The 18,852-nt window shown below is 37.9% G+C and overlaps 1 protein-coding gene across 1 annotated transcript; it reads right to left on the reverse strand.

The window, feature by feature from the left end:
* Window positions 1–15,710: 15,710 nt before the first annotated feature.
* Window positions 15,711–18,800, reverse strand: dkk1b (dickkopf WNT signaling pathway inhibitor 1b). Its single transcript, XM_066666503.1, has 4 exons — window positions 18,460–18,800; window positions 17,598–17,739; window positions 16,898–17,041; window positions 15,711–16,293 (listed from the first exon to the last, which is right to left on the reverse strand). Exons 1-4 carry the CDS (start codon window positions 18,661–18,663, stop codon window positions 16,043–16,045), a joined length of 741 nt encoding a protein of 246 aa, XP_066522600.1. The 5' UTR covers window positions 18,664–18,800; the 3' UTR covers window positions 15,711–16,042.
* Between the last annotated feature and the right edge of the window lie 52 nt (window positions 18,801–18,852).

Raw genomic sequence — 18,852 nt, forward strand, 5'->3', positions numbered from 1 at the left:
CTCACCCTTTGGCAGAGGAAGTGCCTGAAGTGGCTCAGGTATCGCTGAATGATCCGACCTGAGTTCCTCTCTGCACGAGTGAGCACCTTGAACATAAGCACAGGGTCTGGGCTCTGGGGGCGAGGGAAGCTGGGGGGAGTTGGGGAGGCCGGGTGGCTTGAGGATGGCCCTTTGAAGTGTTGTAATGTACACCCACCCCTCCTTCTTCCTCTTTACCTTATTTATGGTATTTGTTTCAAGCGCAGTTAAGAAAAAAAAACTCTCCCACTGTCCCCCCTCCCTTCTACCACCAACACTGAAACTACAGCATTCATATTTACACTGATATTTACTGCAAATGACAGTCTATTTGTAGACTATATGTGTATTATACAGATAACACATGGTAACACACCAGATCTCCAGAAATGAATAAATAAACACTGTCCACCAATAGCACTCTTTCACTTGATGTTCTTAAACTCTGGAAAAACAGCTATAGAAATAGTGCTATTTCCTGTTAGTGATAACATTACACAAGCACAGAATATTTCAAAACAATTTGAGGCTTATAATTATATTTAGTACATGTCATACGGATCCTGGGAATTGTCTTTTAGTAAAATCTCTATAAATAAATAAATAATGAAAATAATTTTAAAACTCACCTTGATACTTGTCTTGTCCTAGGACAATAGTTTGGGCAATGCCTGTATGTTTTGCTGACTTTCTAAGTGAAAATAAGTGAACATACCCTATGCAGATTTTAATTACTTAATAACTTACGGTTGCAACATACCATCACAGTGAAGAAGACCTTATAATATCATTTGGGTATAATCTGAGAACACCATCAGCCTTTTATATTGTGTGGAGTTAGACCAGATTTGCTTGGTATAAATGTATTTATGTCAACTTTTGTCTGGAAGAATTCCGTTTTTTTCTGCTGCTGAGCTACCAAATTGAGGACAAACATTTTAGTGACAATCAAAAATAAACTGTTTAATTCTCATATATATGTGCCATATTAGATTCCATGTCTGCAACATGGCCATGAAGGAAATGTGACTCTGAAAATCTTGTTGATGTCCCCCTGTCCATCCTGACCCTTTGAGGCCTTTTTCTGAGTGACTTGTTTGTCATTACCATCAGGCGCCGATGTGCTAAATGTTGTTTGCCTTTAGATAGCAGCCAGGCTTCTCTTTTTGAAGTGTCTCAATCCGCCTCAAGGCAGCCTGTGGGCCTTGTTGGCAGATGGAGATAAAACCCAGTAGACATTGGTGGGGGGGATCTGTTGTGACCCTTCCCAAATCCCCCATCCACTCCTTGCCCTCTCCACTAACACATATTCTTTCAACTAAACACTTGTGCAAATGAGCAAACACACTGATAGTAATGTGTGGCTAATGGCTCGAATCAAGGCTGCCATTGTTTTCGGGCCAGTTCCTCACACCGTCCCAAAGCCAATTGAATCCAACACATTTACACCTGACTAAGATCAAAGATGCCTGGGCTTTTCTGTTTTTTCCACTGGGGATGCAATCACTTAGGCAAATGAGCCTCTGCGCAAACTCTCTTTTGTGTGAGCTAAGTCGGGCTTTTGTGTAGGACAAATGGGGGTGTTATGGGTTTTGATGAAGGAAGGGGGCTGCTATCAAAGGGAAGCGGCCGGGCCCTATTAAGTCCCGGCAAACTGTACGAGGCAACAAAGGAGACAATTGAGAGAGCGGCTAAATTGGCTTTTGGGGAAGAAAACGAATGGGACATAATTACCTTTGAGAATGGGCATCAGTGGATTGAGTGATCTTGCGGAATGACATTGTCCCTTTTTTCTCAGATGTGCCTCGGCACACATTTGGGACGTTATCTGCTTTCAACTCTGCTTGACCCAAGGCAGAGAGAGAGAGAAATAGAGGAAGAGAGTGGCAGCATGCAGCATCACACTTTGACAAATGTCAGGCCTTTTTTGAGAAGAGTTGCTGCATTAAAATAACGAGGAAGCAGCAGATAAAAATCATGACAGTTTTCAGAAAGCTTTTCCAGCAGAATGAATAGATGATAGATGAAGAACATCACTTTATACCTGATAAGAAGCATTCACTCCATGTGTTTGTGCGTGTGAAGCAAGAGGCTGACTGATGCTCATATGATTAAACACAGCACATTGGTGATGATAGAAAGGCCACTGCTGGGTGCCACATGTCCTGACCCATCACTGCCCACAGCTGCATCATTGTTGCCTTGTTGGTCTATTTTTCCACCCCTCAAAAGTTCAGTCATAGATGTTGGCTGTACTTTTTGTTTCTCAAGTTCCATCTAATGCCACATATAAAGACGTTGCCTTGGCTCTGGGGTGGCCATTCCTTAGTTCTGAGTAAGGGCTCCTTGATAGTCTCTCCCTTATCTAATAATGAGAATGTTATTCCTAATGCTGAATGATGGTTAGACATAATCTACTATTATTAGAATGTGAGTAAGTTAGGCCATTTAATTTGTTCATCTATGATACTGTGACTGTCCTTACATTTTTGAAATCTCTACATCCTTTCTGTCTCAAAGTCTATAAATGTTTTCCCAGAGGGGAAGGGTGGTCTTAATTAAATATGCCTATTATTTTTATACAGTATGCCTGTAATTTTATACAGTACTCTTTATGACGACAATAGTGGTGGTGTTCTAGGTTTTGTCAAAATGATCACAACGTAGTACTGTGGTTTAGCATGTTTTTGTGTAACATCAAAATATAAACATTCTCCTGCTCCTTTGTCATTTTTATGGTAAATTGCATAGTATTAAAAATGGCAATTGCCATTCTATTTAAAAAAAAATTGTTATTACACTACATTTACAGTATCTAACATAAGTGTCACATATTAAAAAAAACAAAACTTACACAGATATTATTCACACAATATTATCCACTGCAAAAGATACCAACTGATACACATGCTTTCTTTAATGGAGCTCAAACAAATACATTCATACATTGTAACCGTTTATCCAGTTCAGGGTCATGCTGGGTCTGAAACCTACCCTGAATCACTGGGCGCAAGGCAGGAACACACCATGGATGGGGTGCCAGTCCTTTGCAGAGCGACACAAACTCACACTGTCACTCACAGAGGTTTTTTTTTTTTTTTTTGGTTTGCTTGTTTGTTTGTTTAATAAGTTGACAATGGTCATTTTTAATACTATCCAACAATTACCATAAAATGACAATATAACAGGAGGCATATTACATGACTTACACATTATAAAATAAACACATTATAACTTATATGTACACATCATATAAACACAGGACTAAATGGAGCACCACTGATATTCATAACAGTTGAATGCAGACAATTTTACAATAGTTGTAAAAAGTATATTTATGATTCATAGTTATTTTCACTAAAAGCGAGCAACTATCCACTGGTAGCACTGTTATTGTAGTTTCATACAACTTCTACATTATATAAACCAAGAAGTATTTAAGAAAGAGGACTGTAAAATCTTTTAATTAAAATCTTTTACGTCTTTTAAATCTGTAAAATCTTTTTAATTTAATTTATTAGGTTATTAGGAAAATAAAATCCTGCTTCTTGTGACATTTTGGAGCGCAGGCATATGAGAAAGGTTAGAGATACAGTTATAAATTGTCACACTGGCTAAAGGTGATTCTTCATGCAGTGGACACAGAACAAAACAACCTGTAGATCCAGGAAGTGTAAATAAAATTTTGGATACATTTGGACATATCTCCAGTCCTGGGATAGGCCTTTTAGTCAAATGTGTATGTATTATTCTTGGATGGATGATATCCCTAGGGTTCTGGTTCTATATGTATTCCACGTAATGAAATGATTTTAATTATTTTATTAATTAATTCATTTATTTATTTTTTGCCATTATGAAAAGTCTTGCTTGTCTTTGAGCAGGAAGATTATCTTATAACATCTCTTCAGGCATATCTCCTGAACAATACAATTCCATTTCCAAAAATCCTATTTCTGTTCTGATACTACCTCTATATCCTGGGTTAAACCAGATATATTCTGCCATAGTCTCAGGGGATACTGCTTTCGTCATACTGTGTGTACCCAGTCTGGCGAGTTCCTGAACCCTAAATGAAAATGTAGTATTTGTAGAAAATCATGGTGTTTTTTCTGGACCCAGGGAACTTGGAAATGTTTGAGTTTTATGGAGTTCAGCAAGGCACAAAGTTAGTGGTCAGCATAGCGGCCGAGCTATTTCAAAGTGGCCTGGTTATTTAAAACTTGTTCAAACAAATAGAGTTACAAATATGACATTTATGGACAGCAAGACGTATGAGGTTTGGTTTTTGCAGTGTGTATAAATTAATGATGTTGTGTCACAACCAAACTTTTGGCATCATTTGAGTCTTTTAGTTACTGTTGAATTATAAGCTACTGTGCACATGCTGTGCATTGGGATTGCATCTCAAAAACAAATAACAAATTAGAATCTTTTCCACCAGTGTAAACATGAGAATCATCAGTCATCTATCAATGCTCTTCTTTAGCACTAGGCTTTGGTCCAAAGTCAGTATTTTCCAGTGTGAGGTAGCCATTATTTTACTTAAAGAAAAACACAACAACCTCACGAGTCTTTTTATAGGTTGTAATTCTATCCAGACATATGAGAAATTGTCAATAAAAAATGATGTCTGGCTTTCCACCAGACGTTCAAACCCACATCTAGATAGTCATCAAGCTATTGTGAATATTGTTGATGTAGCAACCATAAATCACTTAACTTTGAACGTTTGAAACCAGAATGTTCCAACTGCACTTAATAAGATGTAAAATCTCCTAACAGTCCATTAGAGCTTCGCATAGGATCCAGCTCCCTCTCTACTTACCAACAAACATATTGGCAGCTCTTCTCAGGGATCTTCTTCCCTGTTTTGCTAATTAACACTCATGAAACCTCCAGAAGGCTCAACAAAGCTTATTTTACAGCTCTATCTTACTCTTATATGTAGATCCACATCTGACTCCCTGGTGACTAATGCTGTACCAAACCCCACAGGCACCGTTAATGCATGTGCACTGCCACCAGTTCCATGTTAACTTGTATCTAAAACACCAAACATCTCAGCCATTCTAGCTTTATACTGCATTTCCCCAACATGTATGTGCTCTTTTCATGCATAACCACTGACCTGCTCCATAGGTTTCTTCTAAGAACTCTGTCAAACCCAGAGCTGGCCCTGAAAAATGTGGGGCCCTAGGCAAGATTTGGCTGGTGTCCCCAGAATAGGATATGCAGGGATGGAGTTCAAGTATTTCAAAAGTGCATCTGAAGAGAACAGAGGAGTACATGATTTGCCAAAATCTGTTCTCAAGTAAAATTTTTCTCAAGTAAAAACTTTAAAATAATAATTCATTGAACTGTAGCAACAGTAGTCATTTAAAATACTACTTAATTATAATAAAATCTAGCAAAAATAAACACAAAAAAATGAATTGCTTCATTTGATTTCATTTGAAATTCAAAACAAAACTGCAAAATCACAATCATTCAGGCAGCATATAATAAAATAAACAGAATGTAAAATAAAATACTACAGTAGGTTTAATTTAAACACAGTCCTAAACTTAAATATTATGCTCTGGATATTATGGTATATAATAAATATTTGGATTTTCTGCCATCACAGCTTTTTAAATAAATGCCAAACACAGTGTGTTTACTCTTTTTAAATGAAAAAGGGAATTATGCAACTTTTATTTACAGTAGTATAAATACCTTACACATTTATAAAGAGTTTAATTTCAGTAAAACTTGTTGCTGTTCTGGAGGGAGCATACTCGCACAATTTTAAGGTGCAACTGGAACCCAACAGGCCACTTGTGTCTTCATTATTACATTGTGGGTGGCACAGTGGCGCAGCAGGTAGTGTCGCAGTCACACAGCTCCAGGGACCTGGAGGTTTTGGGTTTGAGTCCTGCTCCATGTGACTGTCTGTGAGGAGTGTGGTGTGTTCTCTCTGTGCCTGCGTGGGTTTCCTCCGGGTGACTGTCTGTGAGGAGTGTGGTGTGTTCTCTCTGTGCCTGCGTGGGTTTCTTCCGGGTGACTGTCTGTGAGGAGTGTGGTGTGTTCTCCCTGTGTATGTGTGGGTTTCCTCCAGGTGCTTAGGTTTCCTCCCATGGTCCAAAAACACACATTGGTAGGTAGATTGGTGACTCAAATGTGTCCATAGGTGTGAGTGAGTGTGTTGCCCTGTGAAGGACTGGCGCCCCCTACATGATGTGTTCCTGCCTTGCGCCTAATGATTTTGGGTAGGCTCTGGACATACCACATTCCAACCCAACTGATAAGCAGTTTCAGACATTGAATGAATGAATTATTGCATTGTTTAGTTTTCCTTTCCACCTTAAGTAACACAGAAATGTGTTTACAGTTTCTGCTCCTTTTAAGGTGGAATTGAAAATTGGAATGAGCAGCAGGTATATTCATTCCAACATCACCTCCTTCTTTTTGTCATCTTTCTTCTTCTCTTTTTTCCTTCATGGGGCACCAGAAGGTTTCTGTTTTATTGGCATAGTCACTGTGTTCTTTGTTAATATGGTGTTCAGCAGATACACTTCACTGCATGAACAGAGAGAAGGGGGGCATGATGTTCCAAGTGATGGCACACATGCAATGGCATCACCCAAAACATATTAGGGCTCATATATTACCTATGAACTTATGAATTTGTGAGTTTGTTGTAATATTTATGACAAAAAAATCTAAAATACCCCCCAGCATTTGCTTAGCCTGCCTAATGGACCTTAGGTTTTGGCTTCTAAGGCCAAACTGCACAATCAAAGATATGGCAGACTTAGCTACAAATCCCCTAACACTTGTTTCTTCTGGTTGTATATGTGTCTACCACCCACATTCTCTCAGATGTCTGCGTACTTGTAATTATGTAATGTGTCATTAAATCACATGCGACGAGCAAAAATTCAGTGCCACCTGGAGAGTGAGACTCATCTTAACAAAATGCAGGCTGCCAAAAAAGAGACACAAGATGGAGCCGAGAAGCAAAAGACAATTACTTCGCTGTTGCAGAAAACAATCGAGAGTACAGAGGCTCTTCATTTGGAAACTGTGGAACTCGTTGAGGCATTTGCCAGTGCAAACATACCATTGGATATTATGGTATATTGGATATTGGATAGATTGGATAGTCCTACAAATCTGTAATGCAACGTCTCATGCCTTCAGTACATGTCACATGCAAAGCACGCATTAGTTCTCTGGTTAGCAAGCTATGGAAAGCACAATAATCTAGAGTCAGTAGTTGGTAAGCTATGTCAGAATAGCCTTGAAGCATTGCCCTAGCTGAAAACTATGCTATCTGCAACCCATCACACAAAAGACTGGACATAGAGTAGGACAACATGCACTGGTGCCTGAACCAGTGATTACATGGTGGAACTCGTGTTTCCAAGCTGTACAGTACTATGCAACTCATCTTTAATGAGTTTAAGTTTAAGTTTGTGGAGCAAAAGCTTGCACTGACACCCCAAACACAGGTATTGACTGAACTATTAAACCTCCTTTGCAATCCTTGCCTAAACAATGAGGTCCAGTTCATTTTCAAAAATGCTACCAAGCTAATGGACTTGATAATTTGGTTTGAATCCCAGCATGTTTTGATTCACAAAGCATTGAACATGTCATGGATTTGCAAACTTAACTTTGTTAAATGCAAGTGCCCATTTATAGTTTTTTGACCCTGCACATGTTCTGCTTTTGACGGTGGATGTAAACTCTCCTGACAAAAACTGTAGGTTCGAGTTTCCAATTTACAAACATCGCACAAGAGGCAGATACAACACTTTGAGTGTTGTGTTTCTGGAAGTCGTATGAGTCAAGTCATGTTATGCATTAGCTTTTGTTCTTTGTGCGAATGCTATATGTGTTTTTTAATGCTGTAAATGCAGCAATGTTCCTGAAAAGTCAGTGAAATTTCTGATTTTTGAAAAATGAGGTTGGTGAAACTCAGCATATTTTCTGTGAATTTAGGAGAGCCTTTGTGATAATGTACAAACAATGTTATAATGTTATAATCACAGAGATTATATGTTAGTGGAGTAACTTAACCTTAACTTTAAATACCAAACAGAATAGAGTTAAATTATTATAATTTAATAAGCATCTTAAGCAAATTATTATATATATATATATATACATATATATATATATATATATATATATATATATACTTGTAGGAGTAGAAATCTCCACAGAATAACGTCCTTTATCTTAACTAGAATTAGTTCATAGATTTTTTAAATGTATGCAACTTTTAAATATACATTAAATTTGTTATGTACACAGTTTCATAGTTATATACATAATGTACTTTTTATTTTATGTTCTATATCAGCAGGCTTTTTTTTTTTTTTACAGTAAGTTGATCACAAACTACAATACAATATTATATGTATATTACCCAGAATATCACTCCAGGTGTTTGAAAGATTGATATTATTTATATTAATTTATAAATAATACCTCTTAAGAAATACATATATAAACCTAAGGGCTCCATTCTGTAACAAAAGCCCATCCTTGTTCTGACATCATTAACTAACCATTTCTTGTCCTTATCTTGGGCTCCATACTGTCACTCCACTTAAAAGCCTTTGAGTAAACAGTGGCTAAAGTTGGTGTGTTGCTCTCTACCTCTCTATTTGAATGTGCTCAGACTTCAGTCTGGCCTTCAGAGCCTGTCGTGCCTTCCACAGCTCATCTCTGTGACGCCTGTCATCATTACCGTCTCTTCTTCCTGTCTGTAATTTTGCAGCATGGCTTCTAGTTAGCTAGCAAAGCTGCAGAGCAACGGTGCCGACTATTTCAGGTTCAGCATGCAAACCCAGGGCCATTCTGCAGTCTTCCCTGATGGACATATGTTTACAGACATTTACTCAAATGCGTACTCAAACATTTACATTTATTCAGAATCCAGATTATCGTCGATGACCAATAAAAAAAAATTGTATGTCTGTTTTCTGTCGATTTTTAGTTTGAGGCACTTTCATGATGAATGGATCAATAAAAATGCTTCAAAATGACTTGGAATAAAATATTTTTAATTGCCAATTTCACCAGCTATCTAGGTATCCCCAGTCATTAGTAAAAGCCTTTTATTGACTTTTCTTAGCACTATAAGAATGTGTTTTTTCTTAGTGTATTTTATGATAGAACCCATTGAGAAAAGAGTCATTATTGTAAGTGTGAACCATTGCTATCTACAGTCAAATGATTTGATTCCAAAATCCTGTTTGTCTGCATCATTGTGAAATAAGGTGTCGCCTGTTGAAGTACAGGGCTTTGCAAAACACTTCGGCTTAAAAAGAAGGACTCTAATTAGAAATCTCCGGTTTATCATCGTGTCAACGTTTGCACCCCCTTTGATGGCAACATCTAAGAGGAGCTGGTGTGATAGGTAACTTCTCACCAGCAATTACATCCAGGCTCTTAATTAAAGACACCTACACATACATCCCCATGGAAGCAGCCCTTACAGTGGATATCAATTTAAGATAGCGCCATATGCCCCTTCTGTCTGTCTTCCACCTGCATGAGGTTAATCAAAATTAAGTAATTAGAGGCTCAGTCGTCTCTTAAATAGAAACCACTTAAATGAAAGTTGAAACTGATGGAAAAACATCTGGAAACGCTAAAAGGTTTAGATAAGAAGAAAGGCTATTGGCCAACAGGTGGAGAGCCACATTGCTGCCTTCAAGACGATATGAAGAAAATACGCCTCATCTGGTTTCTTCTATCTTTATTAAGTCATGTGATGCCTCATCCAACATCTGTGTATCTAGATGTTTGAGCTACAGAAGAAAAAGAGAACATCAAGGGACAGGGGATTTTTTTTCTCCTCTAACATCCAATGCCATGTTGGATCCATTTCTTACCCTGTGACTCTTCTTTTCCAACATGAAAGACCCAAACTGCACCTCATCACTAATTCTTTTTGAAGGTAGGACACTGGATAAATTACATTGTAACTAGTGGATTCCAGAAGTGTGTAGAAATAATCACTGCAGTAAAAATAAATTGTCCCAGTTAAAAAGAAAGTACTTAAGCGCTGATTAAGATCAATTCTGTGCTGTGAAACTTCTTAGAACAAGTAGCAGCAGTCAGCACAGGAGCTGGAGTGAGCACCGTTCTGTTCTTCTGGTTTTGGAACATCCAAATCACAATCACAAAGCAGCACAGCAACACACCTCCATTAAATTAAGTACAGAAAAGGAACCGATTATATTAAATGTCCTATTAAATAAAATGCATTAAAGGGGCATATTCTGAAAAAGTAAATCCACTTTAGCTGTGGATTAATCAAATTAAATTAAATTCCATTTTATGTGTATAGTGCTTTTTACAACTGATGTCGCAAAGGAGCTTTACAGAATTAGTATTAGAATAAGAATTAGCACATTAATGTGCTGAGAGAACACCTAACATCCCGAAAAAAAGCAACAGTTTTCTGTTATCTATCTAAGTAAAAACATGGGGGGGACTAGTCCTTCTGATTTTGCTGTGTCTTATATAGATGACACTCCAATAAGAGAAGAGAATAAGATAGAACAAAGTGAAACTGACCATATATATATATATATATATATATCAGCATTTCTGCTCCTGGCCTCACATGCCTCACTGCTAGGCTCTGGAGTAAACATAGGCTCATTCACCCTTAAAGGCACTGAAACTGGTCGTTATGAACATGGCTATTTCGACAGAGTAAGAAATGTGTTGTGTTGTTTGATCCTTGTGGTATTTTGTCCAAAATATTTCACATGTATATTATTAAGTCTAAACTTGTGGACAATGGATATAATTCATTCGTTCATTCATTCATTCATTGTCTGTAACCGCTTATCCAGAGCCCACCCATAACCTCTGGGTGCAAGGCAGGATCACACCCTGGAGTGGGGAGGAGCTGTGTGACTGCGACACTACCTACTGCACCACCATGCCGCCCCTAATAATGGATATAATATGTTCATTAATTCTTTTTCTGTAACCCGGAATCACCGGGTGCAAGGTGGGAACACACCCTGAAAGGGGTGACTTTGCAGGGTGACACACACTCACACATTCACATATACTTTCAGGCAGTCAATCCATTTACCAACTTATGTTTTTTAGACCCTGGGAGGAAACCGAAGCCCCTAGAGGACACCCACATGGACATGGGGAGAACACATCAAACTCCTTGCACCAGGACCCAGGAGCTGTGTGGCAGTGACACATTATGTACCTGATTATGTTTCCTTCCTGTAGTTTCAGATTTGACTAAAAGACCATTCCCAATATTTGTATTATTGATACTTAATAAAGTCGGCCCTTTGTGGATGTACAGTGAAGGTTTGGGCCTGTCCCTTACTCTCGAAATTAGTTTAAAATTAAAAAGTTGTTTTCTTCTTGTGTAAAGTTATTTTAGAACAGTTTACAGTGCTGTTCTGTAGTTCTGTTTAAGGTGCATACAAGGGAGTTGGGAATGGCTTGAAAGACACAGCACCACCAGCGGACATGTTACAACAGGTGCACTGACACAAATTCTGAATTTTCTTTCCTACACTGTCAGAAAAATATACTGTAAAATGTTTTGCCACTCAAATTACAATCCGTGTAAGTATTTATTTAAAAGGTATAACATGGGTTTAAAGTCAAGTTGTGTTCCCTAAAGGGACATTACCTTCTCTTCTCCAGAAGGAGAGGTGAATATTTGTAACTGTTCATTATAGAACGTTGTTAAATTAATAATAAAATATAAGTCCTGGGCGTATGAAATCAAAACAATTAAAAAAATTACATACCACCGCAGTGACAGTTTTTCATAGAATGTGCAGACATTGCTTGTTACAGACTGCACTTTTGATACCTGATTTTTTGATACCTCAAGGGTGTTAAATGGGAGAGTCTCTCATTGCTGCAGAATCAACTTCTGCTCTTCTTATAAAGGGATTCATTAGATATAGGAATATTCCTGTGAGGTTTAAGGCATTCATTCATGAGAAAATTACTTTTACTGGTTCATTTACTGGTGTTTGGTTGATTAGTTCTGACTCACAACCACCAGTCAAAAGTTTTAGATGGAGCTCCATCCCTCTAAAGAACTCAGATCCACTACTCCACTAACTGGGCTTTATAGCCCTGCAGCCAAATGTTGTCACTGAGCATGTGCAGCTGCTCCAGAGCATCCTGTTTCATTGCGTTATACACAATAGGTGACCTAGAAACATTTATAAAAATAATATTCTTTGTATAATGATTAACTAACAATTCCATTACACCTTTAACGTCTAACAATCACTTAAAGCACTTTAATTTTAAAGTGTGAATTTTAAAGTATGTTTTACAGTCTAATATTTATTTACTGTCGAGTCCACCTGTGTTGATGGACTAGTTTATTCATGTGGAAAATATATATTTGTGTGAATCAAGTAAAATAAATGCATTTGTTTTTTCAGCATCGCTGAAGTAGCTTTCATAAAAGAAAGGACAATCACATTTCACAGACACGAGTGTCCAGGCCATGAGGTGACCTCAGCTGGATCCAGGGTGAAGCATGTGTCTTTAACGGCGCAGACGTTTTTATAGAGTAAATATTTAAGCGGCATTAATGTGTTTAGCTTCTTTCCTAAGTAAGTCTCAGAGGGAGCCCTCACTTACTTACTTTGTCGCAAAATAGCATTGCGCCACAGAGCCATTACACTGATCATCACTTCAAAGCTACCCAGGATTTTGAGGCTTTTGAGACTTTTGAGGTGGCCTGCAAACATTCACACTGCCCCCTTCCGAGGTACTTCAATTGCTGTTTTTATTGTACCCGGCATGGAAAGGGAAAATAAGAATAGGGAGAGAAAAAGAGAGGGAAATCCTCTCTTTGGAGGTTATGTTTGCAGATTAGTTATGAATGCCAGAAACATCCCTTAATGGCCCTCTTATTCCCTCGAGGGAAGAGCAGATCATATGGCTATGGGAAACCTGCTCTGGAATCTCAGAGATGTCCTCAAAGAATTAACCGTCTGACTGTAGAGCACGCCGGGGAGTTTTGAGTTTCTTTTCTGTGCCATTGTCGGGGATTCCTCACACAGATGTTTCTGGGCTCTAAGCTGTTGATGGTATTGACAAAAGCTTGGGGGACGGAGCACATGGAAGGAACAATTGCAACATGTATATCCTGTGCTTTGAAATGCCTACCCTGCTGCTTTGTCTCTTTTGACAGCTCCAAGCCCCTAGTTTCCAGTTACTCTGGAGGAAATGCCAAAAAAAAAAAAAAGAGGACAGTTGGTTCTCAAAGACGAGTAGCTTCCAGAAAGGAGAGCATGTTCTGAGTGGTGGGATTCGGTGCTATTTGTGATGGTTCTATACTGTCTTTGAACCTCTAAAAAACTACTACAGCAATCTTGGTAACCTCCAAATTTGTATTTCCAAAACTTTACTTAGAGAAGATAACAGCGTTCTAACCTCACAACATTGGTGAATAAAAAAGACTTGAGTTGTACAGAGTCCCTAAGGTGACATGGTGGTTGTTTTTAATGTGTCAAAATAATATATTGTGGCCAAAACACAATATTTTGAGACCACAAAATAATATTTTAAGGCCATGAAATACTATAACGATTCCACATTATAATATATTTTAGCTACTATAGGCCAAAAGGTATATAATTAGAAAGTTAATAATTATAAAATGATAATACATTGAGGGTAAAAGATCATATATTGTAGCCTCAAAAAAATTATTTTGTGGCTGCAGTATATTATTTTTGTGGCAAATGTACTAAAAAGGGGGGCTCCGTAGAGTTGAAGGCATGATTTTTTTTCCCACACAGATTATAGTATAGAAGGAATTTTCAGATTACATCAAAATGAAAAAAAAAATAAGAATAAATAAAATCAAATAAATGGATAAACATGGTTTTGTTGATATATTTGTTTATGGTAGTGGCGTTCCACTCCAGCAAGGGGTTATGCCAGACTATGTGCCCAAATCCAAAACTGAAAACCCTTTCTGATGCAACCCTTCAAACCTGGGACTGGCATCAGGAGAATTCAAGCACAACCCCACTTACTAGGCAGTGGATGCAGGGACAATTTACCAATCTCCACACAGGCATTGACCCAAGCTGAGGCATGATCCAAGGAACCACTGATTCTAGAGTGTAGTAATGGTCTCATGTGGTGATGATATGTAAATTTTGGACTTTTATAAATGTCCATATGTTGAAACATATGGTTTAAAGATAAATGTTTCAGTGTTAACCCATAAGAGCCCACATGTTGTAAGCAACGTACCACACACACACACCCTACACACACATTTTTGGCCATATTCTGTATTTATTTTGGGGTTAAAATCCCAGTGTAACATAAGTATAATAAATAAGTTGAATTTTAAACCTTTTGTATTGAAATGGGATCATAATGAGTCATGTGTAACATAGGACAGGTTGCTTATGCATTTGAATTATTAAAAATTTTGGAGTACACCCTTTTAGAAACAAAACGCGCTTTTAAAATAAGCATTTTTTGGTTCATATGTACACACAATGAAGTCATACGTAGACAAATTCACAAACTGTCATGTGGCTGCATCGAGGATGTTCAGTAAATGTCGCTTAGGGACTTAATGATAAAGTGAAGGGTAAACATGTGTAAGGAAATATACTGACCTTATAATGTACACCACACAACTTTTCATGTTCGTTTCTTACAACTTTGTGTTAAACTTTCCAATACCTCTGTAAAGTACGGACGCATATGTGTGGATTAAAACAGAAAAGTCTGTGTTTCATGTCATTTTTACGAGGACGAGTGAAATAAGAGTAGTATTAAATGCGTAATGTCCATGTAGGGTGTGTTTTATAAAAAGAAATTGAGGAATGACAGCAGTAATATAGGTGTAGAATTCATGTAGTGTGTTTTATAAGAGGAAATAGAGGACCAAAAAGTAGTATTAGAGGCATAAAGTCAGTGCAGTGTGTGTTTTATAAGAAGAAAGGAATACAAGACCGTATTAGAGGGGTAAAGTCTGTGTAGTGTGTGTTTTATGAGGAGAAAGAGTAAAATGTGGTATTACAGTTGTAATGTACGTGGTTTTTGTGTATGATGTGAGAAATAACAGCGGTATTGAAAGTGTTTGTGTTTCTACACAAAGAAAATGTTTAATGAGCTAAATTCAGCCTCGCATATAGCCACTTTCTTTATCGTGGAACAGAGAATTCACATAAAAGGCCGATGAATAACAACATTAACTTCATAAACTGACCCATTTAAGGAAGAAATAAATAGTTGAGAATAAGAAGTAAACATCTGCAGAAGTGCCATTTAAGGTGGAAGGGGGGAAATCGATAAGCAAAATACTGTAGCATCAGCCTCAGCTAGTGACACATTTAACACTAGAAGCGCCACGAGCTGGGGTTGACTGCTGTCTATGCTCAGGCCTCGTAGATTAAATAATCGTGATGCTTCTTATGTTAAGGTGTAAATGGGAATTCAAATATGAAAACAGGCATATACAGAAGCACAAACAATATGATTGAATATTTACATTGCACTGAACCAAGAGCTCAGTTTTGTTATTAAATATGTAAAAGACCAATTGCCCCAATGTATTCTTCAAATAAATACAGCTTTCAGATCAGTAGATCAAATATCATTACACTCTTTATTTAGAATAAAAATAGACATATATCAGACTCTATATGATTGTGAAAATCTGCATATATACATTTTACAATAACAAGGGAGAAGGTGTGATAATTCCTCAAAAATAGTTGACAAGAAATAAAAGACTTAAGTGCCAACTTCCTTATAGTATTTACAATACAGTAATGTACTGCAACCATCAAATGCCAAGTTCCACAGAGAAACATTTATATCTACTCTGCAATGTTGACACAAACTGTAGGTAGAAAGAGATAGAACAAGATTTATCAAAGTCCAGCTTCCACTGAATTTTTTCAGTTGTTTATTTCCCCTATTCCACTGGTCCCATTGTCCAGGAGATATCAGAAAATAAAAATCCTTGATATTAGAATCTCTGGCAAGTATGAAGACTTCGTGAAGACTTGCTGTGTTCTCCTTTTTGCATCCGGCAGGAGAGACCCTCCTCACAATCACATCGTTGGAAAATCTCCAGACCGTGGGTGCCTTTCCGTTTGTGTTTGGTGCACACCTGACCCTCTTTAAGAACGGGCTTGCAGATCTTGGACCAAAAATGGCGAGCACAACACAATCCCTCTGAACAGTCTGAAGATCGCAGGCAAGTCTCGCCCTCAAGACCTGGAAACACAGTTGAAAAAGAAAGTCAGGCCTGAGGTTACAGTTGGGGATGGAGTCCTATTACACAAATAGATCTGGCAGCATACCACTTTTCATGGAATCTTGCGTTTTGTCTAATAGTAACCCAAAAGAATACCAGACTTCACAATGTGATGTTCAAATTGAAGCACCTTACTTATCATGAGCGTTAAAGACTATTCTGACTCTACTACCACATTAGAAGGGGCATGATTACACCTTTGTTAATTGAACATAATACGAAAAGTCTGAAGACAAAAGTAGATGGAGTCAATAAAACCAATAAAATGTATGTAAAACTGTATTATAATGCAAAATGGTACAATTTAACGGTACACCCTCAGTTGCATTTTGCTACCTTCTTTTCAGTTTAAGGGGGATTTCTGTCCTCATACATGTACCTAAACGTCTACAAGTAACTTTAATAATCTTTACTGAGTGATTATAACATACCTAAGTGTGGCATTGAATCTAGTCCTAGACTATATATTTTTGTGAATGAGAATTCTCCAATGATGGAATGATGAGAAGTCCAGTACTATGCTTAAACCAACATATGTAGAGTTTAATAGGTTTAATGATGTACCTTTCAGGTTCTGAGGCAGACCCTGAGTTTCTGGCTTGGACTGCAGTACCACTGTGGCATTGTCTTCATGTAGAGTACTGACTGGCATAAGCTCTTCAACTCCAGCTTGTAGTGCAATGTCAGGATCATTTGGCTGGCATACCCCTGTAGAAAAATAAAACATTGTATACTATTTAATTTATAGTTTTAAGCAATGTGGTATTTGGCTTGACACCATATTTTTGTATAATTAATTTTATTCAATTTTATTTTCTATTATTAAGAGACACTCATCCATGTCTTGATTGAATATATTTTGTCACATGTAGCTTATAAAACCAGTAAAGAAATGTCTTTAAGATTATACCAATCCCTACTTTACAACCTGTAAAGTCAGCTCATAACGAGGCCTACTTTACACAATGTCTACTTTACACTTTACACGCATGATAATACACAGCCAATAACATATCTTTACACAATATCTCAGGTTGGATTGGGTTTATTCTTCTTTTATGCAGGATTTTCTGTTGTTATCAGAAGTGATACAGTGATTTTTGAATGCACTCCATATCCTTCGCTGAGTTTCATACACCTTTAAAAATGGTAGGACCACAAAATAGAATGCTGTGTAGTGAAGATTACACGTTCAGCTTCAGACAAACCTAGAGTTTTAGGTGGGAAAATAATCCACAATGTGATTGTGTCAGAAAGCACTTACCGTTGCTACAGTGGTTGCCAGGACAACACATAGCATCCCGGATGCAGCGCTTTCTCCTCTTCTTACACAGGAGGCATGTGCCCCGAGACCGGAAACAGAACTCGTCTTCAGCACACTGCTCATCCACCACGCAAATGAAAGGCTGAGAAACATGAAAACTATCAGTCAGCGAAACAATTCAACAATTCATAAGCTGCATAATGTGAAGATAGAGGCTAAAACATAAAAGAGAAGCAAAAACAAAGTCAGGGTAAGAAATCAGATTAAGTCAAGTCTGCATTTCACTCTGGGACAGACCAATCTTTCACTTCTGATGATTAAAGACTAATATTATTGTGATGTATTGTTTAAAGACAAAGAAAAAGTCCATCCAAGTCTTCACAGATTCAGCACAGAGACGGTGGTTTGTAAGTGTGATGTATCCATAATATAGGTAACTTAGCAGCTTACATTCAGTATTTATAGAAGCTTAAATTCACACTCAAGTTACCTGCAATTGAATTGCCTTCCAAAAACTTTTTTTAACATTTTAAAAAGTTTTTACAGTTACAAAAAAAAGACTCTTTGAATGTGCCTTGTTTTTATGTCAAAATGCTGCACAAAATTAATTCATCTACATCCAAATGTGTGTATATATATATATATATATATATATATATATATATATATATATATATATATATATATGAGAGAGAGAGAGAGAGAGAGAGAGAGAGAGAGAAAGAGAGAGAGAGCAATGAGCATGTTACATCTCTAGATACACATGCAAAAACAGCTGTCACTGTTGGACAAGCAAAACAAGACAGTTCCAGTGAAGTAAGTTACTTCAGCTCTTTGAATGGACCCTGGTCTCTATCCTCACCTGCATCGTGTCAGTGGCGAAGTTCTGACTGCCGTCATCCACGGGGAACAGCTGTGGACTTTCGCTGACCACAGTCGGCCCCGTGTTGACCACAGCTGGTCCCGTCTTGATGGCGTTGGAGTTGAATAAGGCGCTGACTGCAGCGGTGAGCTCCGAGAAGGCGAGCAAGGTTAGGCACAAGGCGGAGAAGATCGCGAACCGCATGGTGAGGTCAGGCAAGTCGCGGAAGGATACGAAGCCGGGGAATACTCCAGTGGGAGACGCTGTGTGGTTGGAGCTGTTAGAGCTCTCGGTGTCTGGAGCTGCTGAAGCGCAGTTTTCTGACCGCTCATGTGCTGGTGTTGTCCCCTTTATACTCGCACTAATGTTTGCGTACAATCTGATAGAGTGTGT

This window comes from Hoplias malabaricus, chromosome 3, assembly GCF_029633855.1.
Source record: "Hoplias malabaricus isolate fHopMal1 chromosome 3, fHopMal1.hap1, whole genome shotgun sequence".
NCBI classification, from domain to species: domain Eukaryota; kingdom Metazoa; phylum Chordata; class Actinopteri; order Characiformes; family Erythrinidae; genus Hoplias; species Hoplias malabaricus.